Below are 21,915 nucleotides of genomic sequence, written 5' to 3'. Positions count from 1 at the left end.
GTCACCGATCGGCATTTATGCTGCACTGTAAGCTTCATGACTCCGAACATAACAATGATCTATACACCCACCTGGGGCTGATCAGACTTCTACAACCATGTATCCTACGTGATCACATCTGACACCTCAATCTTCTATCTAGGTCAGCTTTATAACTGTGCATTTCACTATAAAGTTGTCATGAAGCATTGCTTAAAGGGAACCTGTCATCAACTTTATGGTGTCCTCACTGAGGGCAGCATAAAATAGTGACAGAAATGCTGATGTCAGCGCTGTGTCACTCATCAGCTAAAAGTCAGTGGTTGCTGAGAACCAGCATCATAATCATTGCAGCCCAGGCCTTGAAAAGAGTCCAATCTACCTGAGAAGAGTCCTGGTTATTATAATCTCCTGCTCTCCCGCCATCTGCTGATGATTGGCAGTTCTCTTATACAGAGAAAGGGAGAAAACTAGGTAGAAGACGGTCAGTCATCAGCAGGTGGGCGGGAGAGCAGGACTTCATGAATAACCAGGACTCTTCTCAGGTGGCCGGGACTCTTTTCTGGGCCCAGTCTGTAATTATTGTGATGTTGGTTCTCGGCAACCTCTTACTTTTATCTTATAAATGATAGACAGCTGATATCAACTCGCCTGTCTCTACTTTATACTGCCGTTAGTATGGGCAGCACAAAGTTGATGACAGGTTCCCTTTAAGGGTACCACGGGCAAAGCCCATCCACTAATGCAGGGCCTATAGAGAGGCAGTACAGAGCAGGGTGGATTTACTAATAGTGTTGCACTTGTACTCACTGTGTAAGAATATGGATCAGAGACAAATGTACTGACCTTGGTAAATTTGAAGTGTGGTAATCCAGTGGCATATCTACGCGCCAGACGCAGTGATGGCTAACCTCCGTCACTCCAGCTGTGGTGAAACTACGACTCCCAGCATGCTCCATTCGTTTCTATGGAGTTCTGATAATAGCCAAGCAAGTGTGCATCTTGGGAGTTGTAGTTTTACCACAGCTGGAGTGGCGGAGGTTAGCCATCACAGCGCTAGTTTTATCTGTGCACCTAAAATTTTTGTCTGTACGCCAAAAAATAAAAAATAAACCAATCTAAGAATACACCACCTATACATTGGGGTAGTTTTACTCCAAAAATGCACAGAGGCACATTTAGGCCACGTCCCTTTTATGTGAAGCCATGCTCCCCCTCCCCCCCCATGCACACCAGTTTTTTGGTGCAAAATGCTTAAAAAAACAATAACTGGTGCATAGTAAATCCTGCCTCAGTGAATCCATTTGGCCAGAGCCTTCCTTAGAGAGTGTATGGGACCCTTTTTTTTTTTTTTTTTTTTTTTTTTACGACTCTGAGCTTGAGATTTCTAACCAAGTAGCTGCAGTTCCCCATGATAACACTTCCTGATCGGTGTTTCTGTAAATCTCTGTAGTGTTTTTTTTTTTGCCCTAGGTCTTTTATGGCGAGATTGAAGCTAGTTTTGGCTTCCCATGTGCATAAATTATGGAAAAAATCCCACAAGACCTGCCGTTTTGGAGGATTGTTACCATGTTAATATTGCATTACATAGAAAACCATGTGTAGCACAATTCTGCAGCTATACTATAGTGTATAAGGTTAAAGGGATAGCCCTGCTCCGTACTGTGGGAGCTCAGAGGACCGTGACGCAGGCTACATTCACGTCTGCACCAGTTTTTCCTACAACAACAAAAACGGGGGAGAAATGGCAACGCTGGATTCTTCATATGATGAAAACTAAAGGCGCCCGATGGAGCCCATAGTTCATAATGAGGGTTCTTTTCAGGAGTCTGTCTGCCAAAACAGTATGCTTCGCTGTTTTTTCGGAAAATGACTGACTTATTGTTTAAATCATGTTATGTTAAACATATTTTTGAAGAAATATTTGTGATATTTTTGATTTTCAATGTCAATATCTGTTAAAAAAAAAAAAAATCCTGCAGTTTTCACAGTAGCCACTAAGCCTACTAATAGGCTGTACCGATCATTTTACTGCAGTCATCTGCTTATCATTACAGACAGGATTACAATCGCAGCTATCACCTATGTATAGATAACAGAGGATCTCCCATTCCCAATAGGTGATATCACAGCTTATCTACCCCCTCCTGACCTCTGCACAGGTCACGCCTAGAAAACTCTCCCATATAAATCAATCAGATCTCCTCCTGTCTGTTGTGTCTATGGCCCAGGGTGGCTGCCGGGAAGCGTATCTATATATGCTGTTAAGGACAGCTCAGACAAGATGGCAGCCCACATAATCATGTTCAGGAAGTGGAATTAAAAAAAAACATATAAAAAATATATAAATTATAAAGGATATCTGGTTTTAACTGGCAGAAAAAAAAATTTGGCGACACATTCCCTTTAAGGAAAGCCTGTCAGTGTTAATTAGCATGTAATTAGCGTGTGCACAGCCAGGACGGTGTCTGTTTGGTGTTTGTTAATTATTGTTGTGCTTGGGATTAATGACCGTATAACATGGTGTGACGCTCTGGGACACTGGCGATGTCCCCCTGGGTACAGTAACGGTAGAAACGCGTCTCCCTGCGCCGACCATCACTGGAACGCATTGATGCACAGCTTAGCGAATGTATTATGACTAGCCTACTCCTAACAACTACTCTCATCCTGCTCGTGCTTCCAGTGCTAGCTATAATAAATTTCCTTTAATCCAGCATCTGTTGGAATTCCTATCCTCCAGCGCTTGTGTCTTCTCAGACGTCTGCCACATGTCGCTCTACAGCTGGTATGAAACTACAACTCCCAACATGCACTGCCTGCTGTAGTTTTACAACATCTGATGAGCCCTTGGGTGCCGGTCTTCCCTGTGTGTGCTATTCTAACATTCATATTCCAGGAATAAGGAGATTCCATTGCTGCTGGATGGAAGACACTCTCTATGGGTGGTATCAGACTACGTGTAAAAGAAAAAGCGGCATTTTTTTGGTGGCAGTTTTTTTTGAGTTGAAATGCGGCGGACAGGTATTACACATTGGCCTCTGGGCCATTCAAACACTGCATTTTTATGTAGTGGCGTTTTAAAACCTACATTTAAGGCCTCATGCACACGACCGTTGTGTGCATCCGTGGCCGTTGTTCCGTTTTCCGTGAATTTCTGCGGACCCATTGACTTTCAATGGGTCCGTTGAAAACACGGAAAATGCACCGTTGTTCATCCGCGGCCGTGATCCGTGTTTCCTGTCCGTCAAAAAAATATGACCTGTCCTATTTTTTTTGACGGACAACGGTTCACGGACCCATTCAAGTCAATGGGTCCGTGAAAAAACACGGATGCACACAAGATTGGCATCCGCGTCCGTGATCCGTGTCCGTAGGCTACTTTCACACAGACGGATCCGCAGATCCGTCGGCATAAAAGCTTTTTCAGAGCTGAGTTTTCACTTTGTGAAAACTCATATCCGACAGTATATTCTAACACAGAGGCGTTGACATAGTGTTGGGGACGCTTCAAGTTAGAATATACTGAGAACTGTGTACATGACTGCCCCCTGCTGCCTGGCAGCACCCGATCTCTTACAGGGGGCTGTGATCCGCACAATTAACCCCTCAGGTGCCGCACCGGTCACGGAACAACGGAAATCGGACGAAACGGTCACGGAACAACGGAAATCCGTTTTGCAGATTGCAAAAAAAACGTCCGTGTGCATGAGGCCTTAGGCAGTTGTTTTCTCATAGACTCTTCTATAGGAAAAAAAAAAAGAGGTTTGGAAAAAATGCATGTAAACAAATGCCAACCCAAAAAACACTTGTAATCCGATGCATGAGTTTTTTTTCCCCCCAGTAAAACCTAGTGTAGCAGCACCCTTATAATGTACCAAATATAGACCCGGGAATTTATATTATTTCCAGGCAGACTTGGGCTGTTTTAGGACGGCCTGCTCATGAATGGATAGACTTTCTGTTGAGCATAGAGCGGGTGCATGAAATTCCCGGCAGCTCTGAAAGCTTTTTTTTTTTTTTTTTTTTTTTTAGCGGATTTCTCCAGATTCTCATCATCTGTTTCAATGTAAAAATCACCATTTCTGAAACCCTTAGTCTATGTACAGATGTAGCCAGTGACTTACATCAGAAACCCGGCAAGCTGTTCCAACATCGAGACTGCCGCGTGCCCGCCGGACCCCATTGACTATAGTGGGGATCTGACTGTGTCCCGGCATAAATGTCAGGATCGGACAGTCAGAAATTGGTGCATGAAGCAGGTTTTGCCAACACATATGCTGGGTAGCGGCAAGATTCATGCTGTATGCCATTTTAGTCAATGGTGTCCGTCTCACGGCACTATCCGGCTATACCGGATCCAGAGAACTCAGGCAGGCTGTTCTCTGCCGGATTTCTTTACCACATATGTGAAACGAGCCTTGTTTTGACACCAGCTGCGCCATGATGGTCACTTTAACGCGTTTTGTTGTATCACTGTAACGTGTTTTTGTTGCGTTAAAGGGTTAAGCCAGTAAAGAAAACAGTCAGTATGGGGAATGTGGATGCATGGTGGGCGAGGCGTTCCGCTCAGTAACCAGCAGCTTTCTTCTTTAGAGGCATGTTGTGGAGACGTTTTTTGGATTTGATGAAGAATCCATTGATTCAGAAACCTCGTCAGTCACCTCCTACAACACCGATAGAACGGACAGGACGCCAGCAACGCCCGAAGAAGACCTCGAAGATGTAAGTCGCTGCTGCTGCAGTAATCAATAACCGTATACGCATTTCTTGAGCAGGCTTTCTTTACTGGTGTATTATTGAAGGGGTTGTGTCATTTAGACTTTTGGCGTCATTTCACTAGGCTATGCCATCCCACCTCTGAGACCCGCACCGATCTCCATACCGGATCCCCAAAATTGAGAGAGCACACTGTACATCAAGACCAAAAAATATTCCCCTAATAAGTGGTGGAATATTTTTTTAAATGGGTTGTACAAGATTAGAAAAACATGGCTGCTTTTTTTTTTTTTTTCCAGGCAAGGCCCCCCGTTTACATGGGTTGCAGATCAGCTCCATTGAAAATGAATAGGGCTGGGCTGCAGTACCACGCACTAGACAGGTGTGGCGCTGTTTTTGTATGAAATCTTCCTTTTTTTTTACTCCTGTACAACCCCTTTAAGCCCTCCTCCCTGTGTCATTATCTTTGTACAAGACTGAGGCACAAGGAGCTGAGCATTTCCCTTAGTGCGGTAAACGTAGAGAGCGCTGATCCGGCCACGTTTGGAGACTGTGACGCATTATACATTTCTTGTATCAGATATTTGTATGATTCATATTTAATGATGATTGGCTCCATTTTCTTATTCCCCTTGAAGAGCACTCCTAAGGAGGAAGCTGATTTAAGATTTCGTCAGCTGACCCGAGAGTACCAGGCCCTGCAGAGAGCGTACGCCTTACTGCAAGAGCAAGTGGGAGGGACGCTGGACGCAGAAAGAGAAGCCAGGGTAACTTTCATGTATATTCAAGCTATCAAAATGGAGAGCTTTCTTCTTCTCACTGCTCCCTAAAGACGAGCACCAAGCGCAATGAAGGATCAGAGCGGAGTATATTAAAACGGACATGTTCTGTGTGTCTTACAGTTACGGCAATGCCAAATTTATAGTTTTTCTTGTTCTTTACTACTGTAAAAAAAAAAAGAAAAATTTGCTTTTGTGTTGACAGTTTTACATTTTTGGACTTGCATAAGTTTTTTTATATTTCCATGTGCAGAGCTGGGTACGTTTTTTTTTTTTCGCAGGGTGAACTGTAGTTTTTATTGATACCATTTAGACTTTTTGATCACTTTTTATTCCATTTTTTTTTTTCGGTGGGTGAGGTGACAAAAATTGAGATTCTTCCACTTAGATTTTTTTTATTTAATTTTTTTACGGTATTCACCGTACAGGATGAATACTTTTATATTTTAATGGTTTGGTTACAGACGAGGCTTAATAGGAAGATTACAGTGGCAGGCCTGGGAGCCTTCGTAAAGGGCCAGGCGCAGACTAGAAAGTTTAAAGTGGCCCTGGAAAAAAAACTAAAACTAAAAGTGGCCCCATGTTGTTGACTGGTCCAAATTGAGAGAAGGCAGGGTCAACACAAGTAGGTGGGGTCAGGAATACCATGTTGTGGCACAAAATACCGCCCCAGCAGAGCCAAATACCACATAGCGGTACAATATACTTCCCCAGCAGAACACAAATATCACAGTGCATTGCAAAATAATTCCTCAGCAGCACAAAATATATGTCCCCCGAATTTGCTTCTGTGTTGGCCAGCGTCTGTTGCCTCAGGATTATAATACCATTGAATTCGGGAGTCAAGAGCGCAACTGTGGCCGCCGGCCAAGTAAATAAGTGCTTGACACTCCCAGCATTAAATAACTGTAGGACCATTACTTCTCGGACTGGTAGCTGTGAGGAGGACTGAGGCGGCCCCCTGGGAATTAGCCACCTGAAGTTTCCCTGTAGGTTCTATGGCCAATCCACCCGCTGATCAGGGCCCGGGCTGCCAGGAAAAACTGATCGGAACCCAACAATTTCACCAGCCTTCTACCTCATTCACACAACCGTAAGGGCTCCTTGCCTGTGCTGCAGTCTGCACACGGCCAGTGCCTGTGCATTGAATCCCGTATTACGGTGCAGACCCATAGACTTAAATGGGTCCGCGATTTCCAAAATATGGCAAAAGATAGGACATGTCCTTTGTAAACCGTATAGTAAGTGTTTTTTGTCCTCCACAGACCCGGGAACAGTTACAAGCCGATCTACTGAGGTGCCAAGCCAAGATTGAAGACTTGGAAAACTCTCTCTGTGTTAGAGGACAGGTAACGTCCGGAAAAGCCTCTCTGGATAAGCCTGTGTCTGCACTTCTTTGCACTATCGTTTTCAGCCTCGTGTCTTGGTGGTGGGCAAAGTATTTGTAGGAAACTTGTTTATTTTCATGAAGGATACTTAGGGTACTTTCACACTTGCGTTTTACTTTTCCGGTATTGAGTTCTGTCCTAGGGGCTCTATACCGGAAAAGAACTGATCAGTTTTATCCTAATACATTCTGAATGGAGAGCAATCCGTTCAGTATGCATCAGGATGTCTTCGGTTCAGTCACTCTTACAGTATTTGGCCGGATGCTGCGGTATTTTCTCCGTCCAAAATTCCGGAACACTTGCCGGAATGCCGGATCCGGCAATATTTTCTATTTAAATGCATTAATGCTGGATCTGGCACCAAGTGTGGCGGCAAAACGGATCCGGTTTTCCGGTCTGCGTATTGCGCATACCTTTAAAAATGCAAAAAAATAAATACTGGATCCATTTTTTCCAGATTACACGGGAGAGACGGATACGGTGTTTCAATGCATTTGTTAGACGGATCTGCATCCGGATCAGTCTGCAAATGCTATCCGTTTGCACATGGTTTTCCGGCCCCGGCAGGCAGTTCCGTCGCAGTTCTTCACAACGCAAGTGTGAAAGTATCCTTAGTGAAAATGACAACTACTGAAAATCTGTATTTTATAAACCTTTGTATGCACAGAGCATGTTCCAGAAAGATTGTACCTGGCAGTCTGCAGAGTGGTTCTTCCTGATCATTTTGTACTTTTTTCTCATTTAAAGGGTTAAGAAATATAATAATAAAATATTTTCTTATTCTAGTTAACATCTTATAATGAATACTATTCTTCTTCTCTATTTCCATTCATTTTTTTCCCCCTCTTCTCTTCCTTTCTTATTTTCTGATTGCCGTATTGTGGACATGCATTCTTTGTGTGTCTGTCGGGGTGTGGGTGTGAAAATTGCAGATTCTGGGGGTGTTTTTAAAATATATGGGGGCACATTTATTAAGACTGGCATCTAAGACGCTAATCTTAATAAAGCCCTATAGCAGGCGGTGGTTCAGCCGAAGTAATGAAGAGCTGCCGGCCTCTCCATAACTTCGGCGCATCCAGTGTCCGTTCTAAATGTACAGTTGCAAGAAAAAGTATGTGAACCCTTTGGAATGATATGTATTTCTGCACAAATTGGTCATAAAATGTGATTTGATCTTCATCTAAGTCACTACAATAGACAATCACAGTCTGCTTAAACTAATAACAAACAAAGAATTAAATGTTACCATGTTTTTATTGAACACACCATGTAAACATTCACAGTGCAGGTGGAAAAAGTATGTGAACCCCTAGACTAATGACATCTCCAAGAGCTAATTGGAGTGAGGTGTCAGCCAACTGGAGTCCAATCAATGAGATGAGATTGGAGGTGTGGGTTACAGATGCCCTATAAAAAACACACACCAGTTCTGGGTTTGCTTTTCACAAGAAGCATTGCCTGATGTGAATGATGCCTCGCACAAAAGAGCTCTCAGAAGACCTACGATTAAGAATTGTTGACTTGCATAAAGCTGGGAAGGGTTAAAAAAGTATCTCCAAAAGCCTTGCTGTTCATCAGTCCACAGTAAGACAAATTGTCTATAAATGGAGAAAGTTCAGCACTGCTGCTACTCTCCCTAGGAGTGGCCGTCCTGTAAAGATGACTGCAAGAGCACAGCGCACACTGCTCAATGAGGTGAAGAAGAATCCTAGAGTGTCAGCTAAAGACTTACAAAAGTCTCTGGCATATGCTTACATCCCTGTCAGCGAATCTATGATACATAAAACACTAAACAAGAATTGATTTCATGGGAGGATACCATAGAGGAAGCCACTGCTGTCCAAAAAAACAATGCTGCAGGTTTACAGTTTGCACAAGAGCACCTGGATGTTCCACAGCAGTACTGGCAAAATATTCTGTGGACAGATGAAACCAAAGTTGAGTTGTTTGGAAGAAACACACAACACTATGTGTGGAGAAAAAGAGGCACAGAACACCAACGTCAAAACCTCATCCCAGCTGTGAAGTATGGTGGTGGGGGCATCATGGTTTGGGGCTGCTTTGCTGTGTCAGGGCCTGGACGGATTGCTATCATCGAAGGAAAAATGAATTCCCAAGTTTATCAAGACATTTTGCAGGAGAACTTAAGGCCATCTGTCCACCAGCTGAAGCTCCACAGAAGATGGGTGTTGCAACAGGATAACGACCCAAAGCATAGAAGTAAATCAACAACAGAATGGCTTAAACAGAAGAAAATACACCTTCTGGAGTGGCCCAGTCAGAGTCCTGACCTCAACCCGATTGAGATGCTGTGGCATGACCTCAAGAAAGCGATTCACACCAGACATCCCAAGAATATTGCTGAACTGAAACAGTTCTGTAAAGAGGAATGGTGAAGAATTACTCCTGACCGTTGTGCACGTCTGATCTGCAACTACAGGAAACGTTTGGTTGAAGTTATTGCTGCCAAAGGAGGTTCAACCAGTTATTAAATCCAAGGGTTCACATACTTTTTCCACCTGCACTGTGAATGTTTACATGGTGTGTTCAATAAAAACATGGTAACATTTAATTCTTTGTGTGTTATTAGTTTAAGCAGACTGTGATTGTCTATTGTTGTGACTTAGATGAAGATCAGATCACATTTTATGACCAATTTGTGCAGAAATCCATATCATTCCAAAGGGTTCACATACTTTTTCTTGCAACTGTAAGACAGCTTCCGAGCTGTCTCACAATTAGACCTTTTTCTACGCCTGAAACAAGCTTAGAAAACAGTAAATGAGACGGGCCCACTCCACTCCCACAATTTTAGACCGGACGTGAGCGAAGTCATAGATAGCGGCGCAACTAACCGCTACGCCGCCATCTGTGCCTGAAATATGCCTAAGGCTCCTTTCACACCTGCGTTCAGGTGTCCGCTCGTGAGCTCCGTTTGAAGGAGCTCACGAGCGGTCCTGAACGCAGCCGCCCGGCCGCAATGCATTCTCAATGGAGGCGGATCCACTGAGAATGCATCTGCCTGCCAGCGCTCAGCCTCCGCTCAGTGAGCGGACACCTGAACGCTGATTGCAGCGTTCGGATGTCCGCCTGGCCGTGCGGAGGCGAGCGGATCCGTCCAGACTTACAATGTAAGTCAATGGGGACGGATCCGCTTGAAGATGACACAATATGGCTCAATCTTCAAGCGGATCCGTTCCCCATTGACTTACAATGTAAAGTCTGAACGGATCCGCTCAGGCTACTTTCAGACTTAGAAAATTTTCTAAGTTTTAATGCAGACGGATCCGCTCCGAACGGATGCGAACGTCTGCATTATAGGAGCGGATCCGTCTGATGAAACATCAGACGGATCCGCTCCGAACGCTAGTGTGAAAGTAGCCTTATATAGGCATATTTTAGTATAATAAATGACTCCCATGGTGTGTGTGTATATATACTGTGTATCAGCGTGTGTAATATCGCCAATAATTCTTAAGAAAAATGTTTAATTTAAAATCAGGATTTAAACAATAGGTCATTTTCTGGTGATATATTCCCCTTAAAGAGGTTCTGCACTTTATTTTAACTGATGATCTATCCTCTGGATAGATCATCAGCATCTGACTGGCGGGGGTCTGACACCCGGGACCCCCGCCAATCAGTTGTTTGAGAAGGCAGCGGCGCTCCAGCTGTGCCGCAGCCTTTTCACGGTTTACCGCAGGCCCGGGGACATCACGACTAGTATCACTGGTCTGGGCGGGGCTAAGCTCTGTTCACTTGAATGGAGCTTAGCCCCGCCCAGGCCAGTGATACTAGTCGTGACGTCACTGGGCCTGGGGTAAACAGTGAGAAGGCCGCGGCGCTGCTGGAGCACCGCTGCCTTCTCAAACAGCTGATCGGCGGGGGTCTATGGTGTCAGACCCCCACCGATCAGATGCTGATGATCTATCCAGAGGATAGATCATCAGTTTAAACAAACTGTAGAACCCCTTTAAACAGCTATTTCATTTCCATGAAGAAGAGGTTATTATTTGGGTAATGAAAAGTTACACAGTTTTCCAGTATAATTATTTTATTACTTCATTACATCTTTTAAGATCTCTGCTTGCAGTGATTCAGTTGAACCTCTGTGGTTCAGAGGTAAAAATCTGTCCTGGTCCTGTGATGGACATACAAGTGCATGGCTTTTTGCGAGTCATAGCTCTGATTACTATAATGTAATGTCCTGTGCATCTGTGAGTCCATCACATGACCAGGACAGATCCACTGAAAATCAATAATGAAGGTTCCTATTGAATGAAAGCAAGCAGAGATCTTAAGAACTGTGAGGAATTGATATAGAAAATACTATATTAAGAAATGTTATTTTTTTATGATATGTTGAAAAAGCTTTATTTGCATAAACTGTAATAACCGTTTAAATTAAAGGGAGTCTGTCACCACATTTGGACACAAATGGTACCTTTGTTGCTTTCATCTGCGGTTCACCTGCAGCAAAAACTGGCTTTTATTCATATGTAAATGAGGGCTCGCAAGAGCCCAGGGGCGGCGTTAAAGGGAACCCGTCACCGGGATTTTGTGTTTAGAGCTGAGGACATGGGTTGCTAGATGGCCACTAGCACATCCGCAATACCCAGTCTCCATAGCTCTGTGTGCTTTTATTGTGTAAAAAAAACCTATTTGCTACATATGCAAATTAATCTGAGATGAGTCCTGTATGTGAGATGAGTCAGGGACAGGACTCATCTCAGGTTAATTTCCATATGTATCAAATCGTTTTATTTACACAATAAAAGCACACAGAGCTATGGGGACTGGGTATTGCGGATGTGCTAGCGGCCATCTAGCAACCCATGTCCTCAGCTCTATACACAAAATCCCGGTGACAGGTTCCCTTTAACTTCTTTGGAGCCCAGTCTGCTCATCCTCTTTTGTCAATATCCCCGCCCCAGCCTCTGCCTGCCCTTCTCTTCCCTTGCGTCCTCCTCCTCTCCCAGCGAAATCCCGCGCCTACGCTCTGCCTCGCTTGGCCGGGGCATGCGCCCTGCGATGCCCTCCTCTTCTCCTGCGCGACTCTGACTCGCCTCCTTTCAGCTTGGTTCACGCAGTTGGCCGGAGCATGCGCAGTAGCTACAGCAATGCCGTGCCCCCTGTGGGCATCGCAGTGCGCATGCCCCGGCCAAGCAAGGCCGAGCGTAGGCGCGGGATTTCGCTGGGAGAGGAGGAGGATGCAAGGGAAGAGAAGGGCGGGCAGAGGCTGGTGCAGGGGTATTAACAAAAGAGGATGAGCAGCCTGGGCTTCAAAGAAGTTAACGCCGCCCCTGGGCCGCTCTTGCGAGCCCTCATTTACATATGAATAACAGACCGTTTTTGACGCAGGTGAATCGCAGACAAACGCAACAACAAAGGTACCATTTGATTCATCTAAAGTTATGCCAGAACGCTATGTAAGCGGTCTACAATGTCCAAATGTGGTGACAGACTCCCTTTAAGGTATAGTAGCAGTACTTTAAACTTAGAGGGACTTTTTCATATATTTATTAACACTTAATCAGATCAATGAATCAATCAATCTCTTTCTAACAAGATAGAACCAGTCCTGCACCTCACATGGATCCAGAGATCTCCACATTCATTGCTCCAGTTGCTCCATTCTCTTTGGGCTGCCAGCTCAGTGGGTGTGTTCATTCTGCTGCAGATCCCACCGTATGACGGATCAGGGGGCTTGTCCTTTCTGCTGCAGCTATCTCCTTTTCATAGCTCAGGGGCGTATATTTTCTGCTGCAGCTCTCTCCCTGTAACTCTCACAGCTTCTAACATTAAATACTGTATGACTGGTTGCAGTTAAAGGATGGAGCTGAGCATGTGCGACCACCTCTGTAGGTGGACGTGTACAGTACTCTACAAATTAAACACCAGGGAGCTATTACAATAAAGAGAATATATATCTCACAACTGAAGCATTTTTGTAACAAAGTATGTTACAAAAGTAACTAGTTTTTTCTGCTGAATTAATTAAAAATCACTTTAATTGGTGCCGCAAAGCTTTTAACCGTCTCTCTTTAGCAGCAGAGATGTGGCTGTTTCTGAGGTACAGCTCAGTACCTCTCTTGTAGCATCTTCGTAGCACAGTAGGTTCCATTACTTTTCTTGTATCCAATATGTCTGGTTCACTGTGCTAAGCAGAAACAGTTCAGCACACCAGTTTTTGGGTGAAAATCAGCAAGTTTTGCACTTTATTGATCCATGTCACAAAAAATGCCACAGTACAAAAATGATGTAGTGGTAGCAAAGTTTGGTATATTAAACCCCATAATTCAGCAATGGCTGTGTATTATATTAAGCCTGGAGTTGGATTCCAGTGAGCCTGAGGAAGGGTCCAAACATTGGCACGCATGTGCAACGTCACAACATCACACAATGTTAATTTTTTGCTGTATCCACAGGAAGCTTGTTTTTAATTATTACTATTCTCTAAAAATACTTTTATATAATGTTACTCCTTCTGATCCTAAAAGGGCATAGAAACATTGACAGTAAAGGGAAATGTTAAGCACCAAAGTGCCAGTCCCTTTTTGTTGAATCCCTTGAAAATAAACTGATTAAAGGGTATATCACACTGCTGCAACCCTCGGATCAGCTGGAGTCTGCTGGTGACCTTGGCAGCGGGTGTTCACGTTACCTGCAGCACCATCTCTGGAGAAATTAAGAATTACATAAAGCCCATTGAAATCACGGGCCATCTCTGTAATGTACGGACAGGCTGGGTCTTCCAGAAAGAGAGAGTGATGCTCTTGCTAATTGATAGACCTTTAATGCCCAGATACGTTACAGTGATCCCTGAAGTTACAATGGCCTCAGGATACAACATTCTCAACCTACATTCAAAAAGCAGTGCCTTCAATGCCATGAAGAGCCCGGATAGATGGCATATGCCATTGCCTGGAAGGTGCAGCCGATCAACGCTGGTAATTCACTGGTAAAACGCTTGTTTTACTAAAATGCCGGCACTGACTGGCTGTCTAGTGGCGCCTCTCCACTGCCTGCGCTTTACCTGTATCAGGCAATCAGAGGGCGTCTTCATGTTATATTTCTGGTACATGTGTGTACTGTACGTGACCCTGAAGAAGCTCCTGTCCTCTACTTAGAAAGTGGCTTACAGCTTTTATTATTTTTTTTATTACTCGCTTTATATTGAAAGTTTTGCAATATCTTTATGAATAATCCAATTGTTTTTCTTTATTCTTCATTTTTTTTCTTATTTTGAGATGATATTTTGAGGACTTTGGAACCAATTACTAGTTTTCTATAGTGTCATAGCCTTGTAGCCAAGATTTTAATATTTATGGCCTATCCTGCCACAAGTCCGGCTGGACGACTATCAGCTGCAAAGAAACTAGAGGGCTGTGCTATGAGGACGAAACACTCCATTAGTTTGATCAGATGGAGCCTCTGCCGCTGCTGCTAAGCTAAGTTTTGGCTGCTGTTTGCACTTTATCTCTTGACTATTTTGCTTTGTGCACTTCATGTATTGACTACTTTGTATTGCTGTACTTCATCTATTCAAGTCCCCTGATGAATTGGCCCTAGGCCAATGAAACGCGTCGGGCAGTGTGTTTTTGGGATATAGCTGTATTTTGCTTGCTATTGTGGGCTCATTTATAGTATATGCCTTAGTGTGCCAACATAGTTCCCTTGTTTGCTCCCTTCTCTGACGAAACTGGGCAGTCACATGGCGCTGCGTAGGGAAACCTAGGGACAACTTAGGAGGTGTATAGGGAGGGATCAATAGGAGAAAGAGACCCAGTCTCCCTTCCCCTCCCACCCCTTTGCTCCCATTCAGGTTTGTTGGCACTACATATAGCAATTATGTACTTTTTCACCATTTGAGTGTCTTGTACTGTAGCGAGCGACCTTTTCACCTCCTTTTGGGTATTTTAAATGTTGTATTAAAAGTTAAGTCTTATTTGAGGTTACCCACCAGTTCTGTTCATTTTTTGTATTTACAATTGGGTCCCCATTTTATTATTTTTTGGTTATCATTAGTGACCATTATACACCTGTGGTTAATTTAATATCTATCCTTAGGAGAGGCCATCAATATCAGATCAACAGGGTTTCTACACTCCACATGCCCGCAGATTCCGCAACCCTCGCGGATTATATATTGAAGGCCTATCCTGGCATATCCCTTTAAGTTACAATGGTCATCATGTTACTAAAAAATTGAACTTAACCTCTTACAGACTGTCAGTTTTGTTTTTGCATTTTCATTTTTTTTATTCCCTGCCTTCCTGAAGCCCAAATTTTTATGATTATTATTTTCATTCACATAGCCATCTGAGAGCTTATTTTTAGTAAGATAAGTTGTACTTTCTAATGGCGCCATTTTGTATTGCTTACAATGTAGTGGCATGCTTCCTCATCTCTAAACTCCTGGAGCGTCTGGTCTACTCTCGCTTCATATCTCTCTCTCTTCATCTCTCTCTCTCTCTCTCTCTCTCTCTCTCTCTCTCTCTCTCTCTCTCTCTCTCTCTCTCTCTCTCTCTCTCTCTCTCTCTCTCTCTCTCTCTCTCTCTCTCTCTCTCTCTCTCTCTCTCTCTTCATCTCTCTCTCTCTTCATCTCTCTCTCTCTCTCTCTCTCTCTCTCTCTCTCGCGCTTCATCTCTCTCTCTCTCTCTCTCTCTCGCGCTTCATCTCTCTCTCTCTCTTTCTCTCTCTCTCTTCATCTCTCTCTCTCTCTCTCTCTCTCTCTCGCTTCATCTCTCTCTCTCTCTCTCTCTCTCTCTCTCTCTCTCGCTTCATCTCTCTCTCTCTCTCTCTCTCTCTCTCTCTCTCTCTCTCTCTCTCTCTCTCTCTCTCTCTCTCTCTCTCTCTCTCTCTCTCTCGCTTCATCTCTCTCTCTCTCTCTCTCTCTCTCGCTTCATCTCTCTCTCTCTCGCTTCATCTCTCTCTCTCTCTCTCGCTTCATCTCTCTCTCTCTCGCTTCATCTCTCTCTCTCGCTTCATCTCTCTCTCTCGCTTCATCTCTCTCTCGCTTCATCTCTCTCTCTCTCTCTCTCGCTTCATCTCTCTCTCTCTCTCTCTTCATCTCTCTCTCTCGCGCTTCATCTCTCTCTCGCTTCATCTCTCTCTCGCTCTCTCTCTCTCTCGCGCATTCGTTGGCTCCACTTCTTCTCCTCTCCCTTTTGCTGTTGGGGTTCCTCAGGGTACAATCCTTGGTCCTCTTTTCTCTCTACACAGCCCCAATTGGACAGACTATCAGCAGATTTGGTTTCCAGTACCATCTCTATGCTGATGACACTTCATCCCCCGACATCACTCCTGCTGTATTACAGAACACCAGTGACTGACTGTCCGCTGTCCGAAAACTGAACCTCTTGTGTTCTCTCCATCTAACCTACCTAAAGCAGATATCTCCATCTCAGTGTGTGGCACTACCATAATGCCTAGGCAGCACACCCACTGTCTGGCTGTTATGTTTGACACTGATCTTTCCTTCACCCCCTATATTCAATCTCTTGCCCGTTTGTGTCACCTGCACCTCAAAAATATATCTATAATCCACCCCTTGCTCACTATGGAAACAACAAAATCTCCCATTGTTGCCCTGATCCATTCCCACCTCAATTACTGTAACTCACTATTAATTGGCCTCCCCCTCACCAGACTTTCCCCTCTCCAATCTATGCTTAAAGGGGTTCTCCAGGAATTAAAAAAATGAAAATACTTAAATATTATTTTATAATAAATATATTCACAAATACCTTTCATTACTTAGAATGATTCCATTTGTCTAGAGAGCAATCATTAGGAGAAATAAAATGGTCGCCGTCCTATCAGTACACACAAAACCTGTCCTAATCACACAGGAGGACAAGTTACTTCACCACAATGAGCCATAGTGCTGCCTCATCCTCCTCTCTGCTCTGCTTGTCAGGAATCATGATCCTGATATAGGTGAAACTCTGTGGGAATAGAGATGAGGAGACATGAGAGGAGGGTGAGGCAGGGGCGTTGCTAGGGTCTCAAAAGATCCGGGGCCCAAGCCCCAATGAATATTGCCCAATTATCTAAGTCGACCCACCGTTGCCCCCCGCAAACACTAGCACTGAAGACATTTTACTGTACTTGCTATACAGCAGCACATACCTCTCACGTCCAAGGCCTCCAGGTGAAGACTCCTCTGATGTAGATCTTCTTTGTCATCCTCTTCTCCATTCAGTCCGGACAACTTCTCTCAGCCGCCTCGTCTCTGCAGAGTGTAACACATGGACATCTTAACTTCCTCACTTTTCTGTACCCCCAAATACTATCCTGAAGAAAAATGAGTGCCATACAGATAATCTTCCCCATAGTAACAGTACTCCTCATAGTCCCACCAATAGTAATTCCCTTCTAGAACGCTCTCATTAGTAATACAGCCCCTACAGTGCCCCCAAAAGTGACAGAGCTCCCCAAGAGTGCCCCCATTAGTAGAAGAGCCCTCCAGTATTAATACCCTCACAGAGTCCCCAGTAGAAATAAGCCCCCCTATTGTTCCCCAGTGGTAATAAAGCTCTCTACAGACCCCCTCAGTAGTAATAAGGCCCCCATAGTGCTCTTAGTAGAAATAAGGCAGATCTATAAGACCCTCCTATAGAGCCCCCAGTAGTAAGAATGCCTAATGTCCCCTGCATTTAAAATGCCCCCACAGTACCCCCAGTATTTATAATGCCCCCTACTGTTATAATGCTCACCCTGAAGTGCCTCAGTATTTATATTGCCACCTACTGTTATAATGCCTCTACAGTGCCCCCAGTATTTATAATGCCCCCTACTGTTATAATGCTCGCCCTGAAGCTCCCCCAGTATTTATAATGCCCAATGCAGTGCCCCCTGTAGTTATATTCCTCCCTTTAATGTCCTCGGAAATTATAATTCCTCAGCACCTCCACCAAACAGTCCAATGTAAATAACATTATTTCCCTCCCTCCGCCATAGAGTCCCATGTAATAATCATCACACCAGCCCCCTCCAATATACAGTCCCATGTAAATAACATCCCTCTCTATCTACAGTCCCATCTAAATACCATCACACCATCTCTCCAGCCCCCTCCAATATACAGTCCCATGTAAATAACATCCCTCTCTATCTGCAGCCCCCTCCAAAATACAGTCTCATGTAAATACCATCACACCATCTCTCCAGCCCCCTCCAATATACAGTCCCACGTAAATAACATCACCCCCTTCCCAGCCGCCTTCAGCATACAGTTCCATGTAAAGAACATCACCCTCTCCCCAGCCGCTCACCACAACTTCTTCCCAGGGATTCTTTTCACTGCTGAGCCGTCCTCTCCTGCACTGATCACATGTTTGTGACATTATCGCAGGTCCTTTTAAGCTACTGCATTTAGATTTGATCACATGACCTGTGATGTCACCACAGTTCCTTCAGCTCTTGCAGGGCATTAGATTCAATTGTATTGCTGTCCTGAGGACGGCAATACAGTTGGATCTATCTGGTAGGCAGTACATTCAGGGCCTGGGACAAAACATCAGGGGCCCAGGCCCCAAATGTTTTAACTTAGCAACGCCCCTGGGGTGAGGTGTGGCTAATGAGCAGCAGCACTTGTATGCAGTCTCCATTACCACAGCAACACATTACCACAGTCTGTCCTCTCCGTCCTCTCTGTACTTCATGTCTCCTCATGAACTAAATTCCCCAGAGATCCAGCTAAAGTTCTTGTCATCTGTATTCAGGATCATAACCCCTGACAAGTAGAGAGGAGGATGAGGCAGCTCTTTACCTCAGTGTTGTAAAGTAACTTGTCCTCATGTGGGATCAGGACAGGTTTTGTGTGAACTGATGGGACAGCGGCCATTTTGTTTCCCCTGATGACTGCTTCCCAGATAAAACAAGCCATTATATATAATGAAAGGAATTTCAGAATATATTCATAATAAAGTAATTATTTTCATTTTCTTAAAGGGGTATTCCCATCTCAGACAATGGGGGCATATCGCTAGGATATGATGCACTTATAACGAGAACGAAGCGGGGAGAGCTGTGGCTGGAGGACCCCAGATTTCCCGGGGTCCGTCCATCACCAAGCCCTGCTCCCATAGAAGTGAATGGGAGTGTACCGCGCATGCGCGGCCCAGGCTCCCATTCATTTCTATGGGGCCGACGGAAATAGCCAAGCCTGCGCTCTGCTATTTTCGGCGGCCCCTTAGAAATGAATGAAGGGCGGCTGTGCATGCGCCCTTTCTTCACTTGCGGGGCCCCGTTCTCGATATAGGTGCGGGTCTCAGCGGTGGGACCCGGACCTATCAGACAATGGGGGCATATCCTAGCGATCTGCCCCCATTGTCTGAGATGGGACAACCCCTTTAATTCCTGGAGAACCCCTTTAAAGGTGTTGTCCCACGATTAATGTAAAAAATGAAAATCAGCCATCATATAGTACAATCTCTTTCTAACAAAGCTAGAACCAGCCCTGTACCTCCCATGGATCCAGAGATCTCCACATTCATTGCTCTGCTAGATTTATATCAAGCTGACAGCTAAAGAGGAGTGTCTTTTCTGCTGCAGCTCAGGGGGCGTGTCCATGCTCTACCTATCACAGCTCAGGAGGCGTGTCTCAGCTCTCCCTATCACAGCTCAGGAGGCAGTTGAATAATGAAACTGAGCATGTGCGGCCATCTCAGTGAGCAGGTCAAAGAAATAAGGAAAAAAACAAACACAGTTGGCGCTATACATATACATATACATTTTATTGAATAACTCAGTGACTGTGCTATATTTTTAATTGCATGGAATTACAAAAGTATTCAGATCCAGGTGCTGGTTTGAAAACTGTAGAATATTTTTCGTGGGACAACCCCTTTAATGCAGCAGCCAGGCTGATCTATCCGTCTAACCGCTACTCTGATGTCTCCACTCTGTGCCAGTCATTGCATTGGTTCATATACAGTATAGAATCCAACAAAGTTCTCCACAGTACTTCACCCACCTACATCTCTTTCCTCATCTCTGTCCAGTGGCGTAGCGTGGGGGGGGCCGTTGCCCCGGGTGCAAAACTGCAGGGGGCACCAGCAGAGCAGCACCGCAAATCAGGCGGCAAGGCCCTGGTGACAAGTGGGGGGCGGCAGTAGGGAACAGGGAGATGAGCTCTTCCGATGTGGAAGCGCTCATCTCCATAGTCATCTGTATCGCCGTCCTCAGGACAGCGATACAGATAGATGTGCTGCGGCGGGGCAGGGGAGGGAGAGGCGTCTCCCTTCCCCGTTCCTCTGATAGGCTGCAGGCACCAGGCCAGTGCAGGCAGCGCAATGAAGTCATCGCGCCACCTGAGCTGTACAGCACAGGACATAGGCCGGAAGAGGCATGCATCGCATCGCTGCCAGTCTGATGGAGGTAAGTATAAGTGTTTATTTTTTTTATATGGTACAATACGGAGAGGAGCGCTGTGGGGCACTTGTTACTGGCACATGATTGGGGGGCATCTATGGGGGGGGCACTTCTTACTGGCACATGATTGGGGGGCACTTCTTACTGGCATATTATTGGGGGGCATCTACGGGGGCACTTCTTACTGGCACATTATCGGGGGGCACATTATTGGGGGGCACTGTGGGGGCATCTATGGGGGCACTTCTTACTGGCACATTATTGGGGGGCACTATAGGGGCATCTACTGAGTCCACAAAGAAGGGGTATTTTATATGGGGGGCACTGTGGGGAAAGGGTGGGAGAGGAACACTATATTGGGGGATTCTACTGAGGCCACAAAGAAGGGGTATTTTATATGGGGGGCTTTGTATAGGGGCATTTTATACTGGGACACATCATGGTGGGTACTATGGGGAAGGGGGGAGAGGAGTACTATGCGGTCATCTACGGGGGGGGACTGAGAAGGGGTATTTTATACTTGCAAATTATGGGGGACAGTGAGGGCATCTACTGGGGCACTGAATATGGGGCATTTTATACTGGTACATTATGGGGGCACTATATAGGGGTATTTTATACTGACACATTTTGGGGGCACTATAGGGACATTAGCTCAACTGGGGGCATTAAAAGGGGGTATTTTTTGCACTAGCACACATTATAATGAAGCATTTTTTGTACTGTCACATTATAAGGAGAATTATTACTACTGGGGGTCTATGGGGAACATGATTACTAGTATGGGCACTATGGGGGCAATATTACTTCTGGGGCACTGTAGGAGCACTATTACTACCATGTGTGCTCTAACAGAGAATTATTCCTATTGGTGGGAATTTTGGGAGCACTATTACTGTGGGGACACCTTGGCACAGTATCAGCTTACCACAATCATTTTTGGGGGACGTTGTGTTTACACTATTAGTGTCAGGGGCACTATTTGCTGGGCACAGTTATTTTAGGGCAGTGTGTGCCAATAATTATTGAAGGGGGCATTATCTGTGTGGTACTAGTATTATCAGGGGTATTATCTGTTTCTGCAGTATAGTATTGGGGATCACAGCGGCACAGTATTGGGGGTGGTAGGATGATTTGTCCAGAATATGAGAGGATGATGGAAAAGTAGTAAACTAAGATATTTCTTTTGTCAAACTGCAGAGACGAGAAATGGCTGAAAACTGGTGGTCTGGTCTGAAGGTCTGAAAGGAGAAGATGAGGAAAGAGAACATCTACATCAAAGGAGACGTCACTGGATGTAAGACGTATTGGGCGCTGTATAACCCTGTATGTTCTGTAGTGATGGGAGGATGGATATAGAATTTGGCCCACATTGTAGCAGCCTGTCCCCAGACTTCAGGTCACACCGTGCGTGTTATGAAATCTGGGGGCTCACACCCATCTACTTCGTTATCTGTACTCAGAGAGTTATCACTGTGTTATCTGTGGTGTTACATAGGACTGCAAGTGATATCTACTACATGATCTATAAAAAAAGGGGCGTGGCCACATGTTGGGGGGAGGGGTGCAATACTTGGCTTGCCCCGGGTGCTGGCAACCCACGCTATGCGACTGTCTCGGTCTACCGCTCTACATTCTGCAAACGATTTACGACTGACATCCACCATAAT

General features: G+C 44.9%; 1 protein-coding gene across 1 annotated transcript in view; it reads left to right on the top strand.

The window, feature by feature from the left end:
* Nucleotides 1–21,915, top strand: part of JAKMIP1 (janus kinase and microtubule interacting protein 1) — a 128,824-nt gene that overhangs the window by 67,290 nt on the left and 39,619 nt on the right. Inside the window, 3 exon segments of the mRNA XM_040419114.1 lie at nucleotides 4,576–4,704; nucleotides 5,337–5,465; nucleotides 6,743–6,826. Of these exon segments, the coding sequence (XP_040275048.1) occupies nucleotides 4,576–4,704; nucleotides 5,337–5,465; nucleotides 6,743–6,826 (342 nt within the window).

This window comes from Bufo bufo, chromosome 2 (genome assembly GCF_905171765.1).
Source record: "Bufo bufo chromosome 2, aBufBuf1.1, whole genome shotgun sequence".
Taxonomy (NCBI): Eukaryota; Metazoa; Chordata; class Amphibia; order Anura; family Bufonidae; genus Bufo; species Bufo bufo.
Note: the sequence above shows the minus strand (reverse complement) of the source record. Positions and strands in the feature narration are given on the sequence as shown.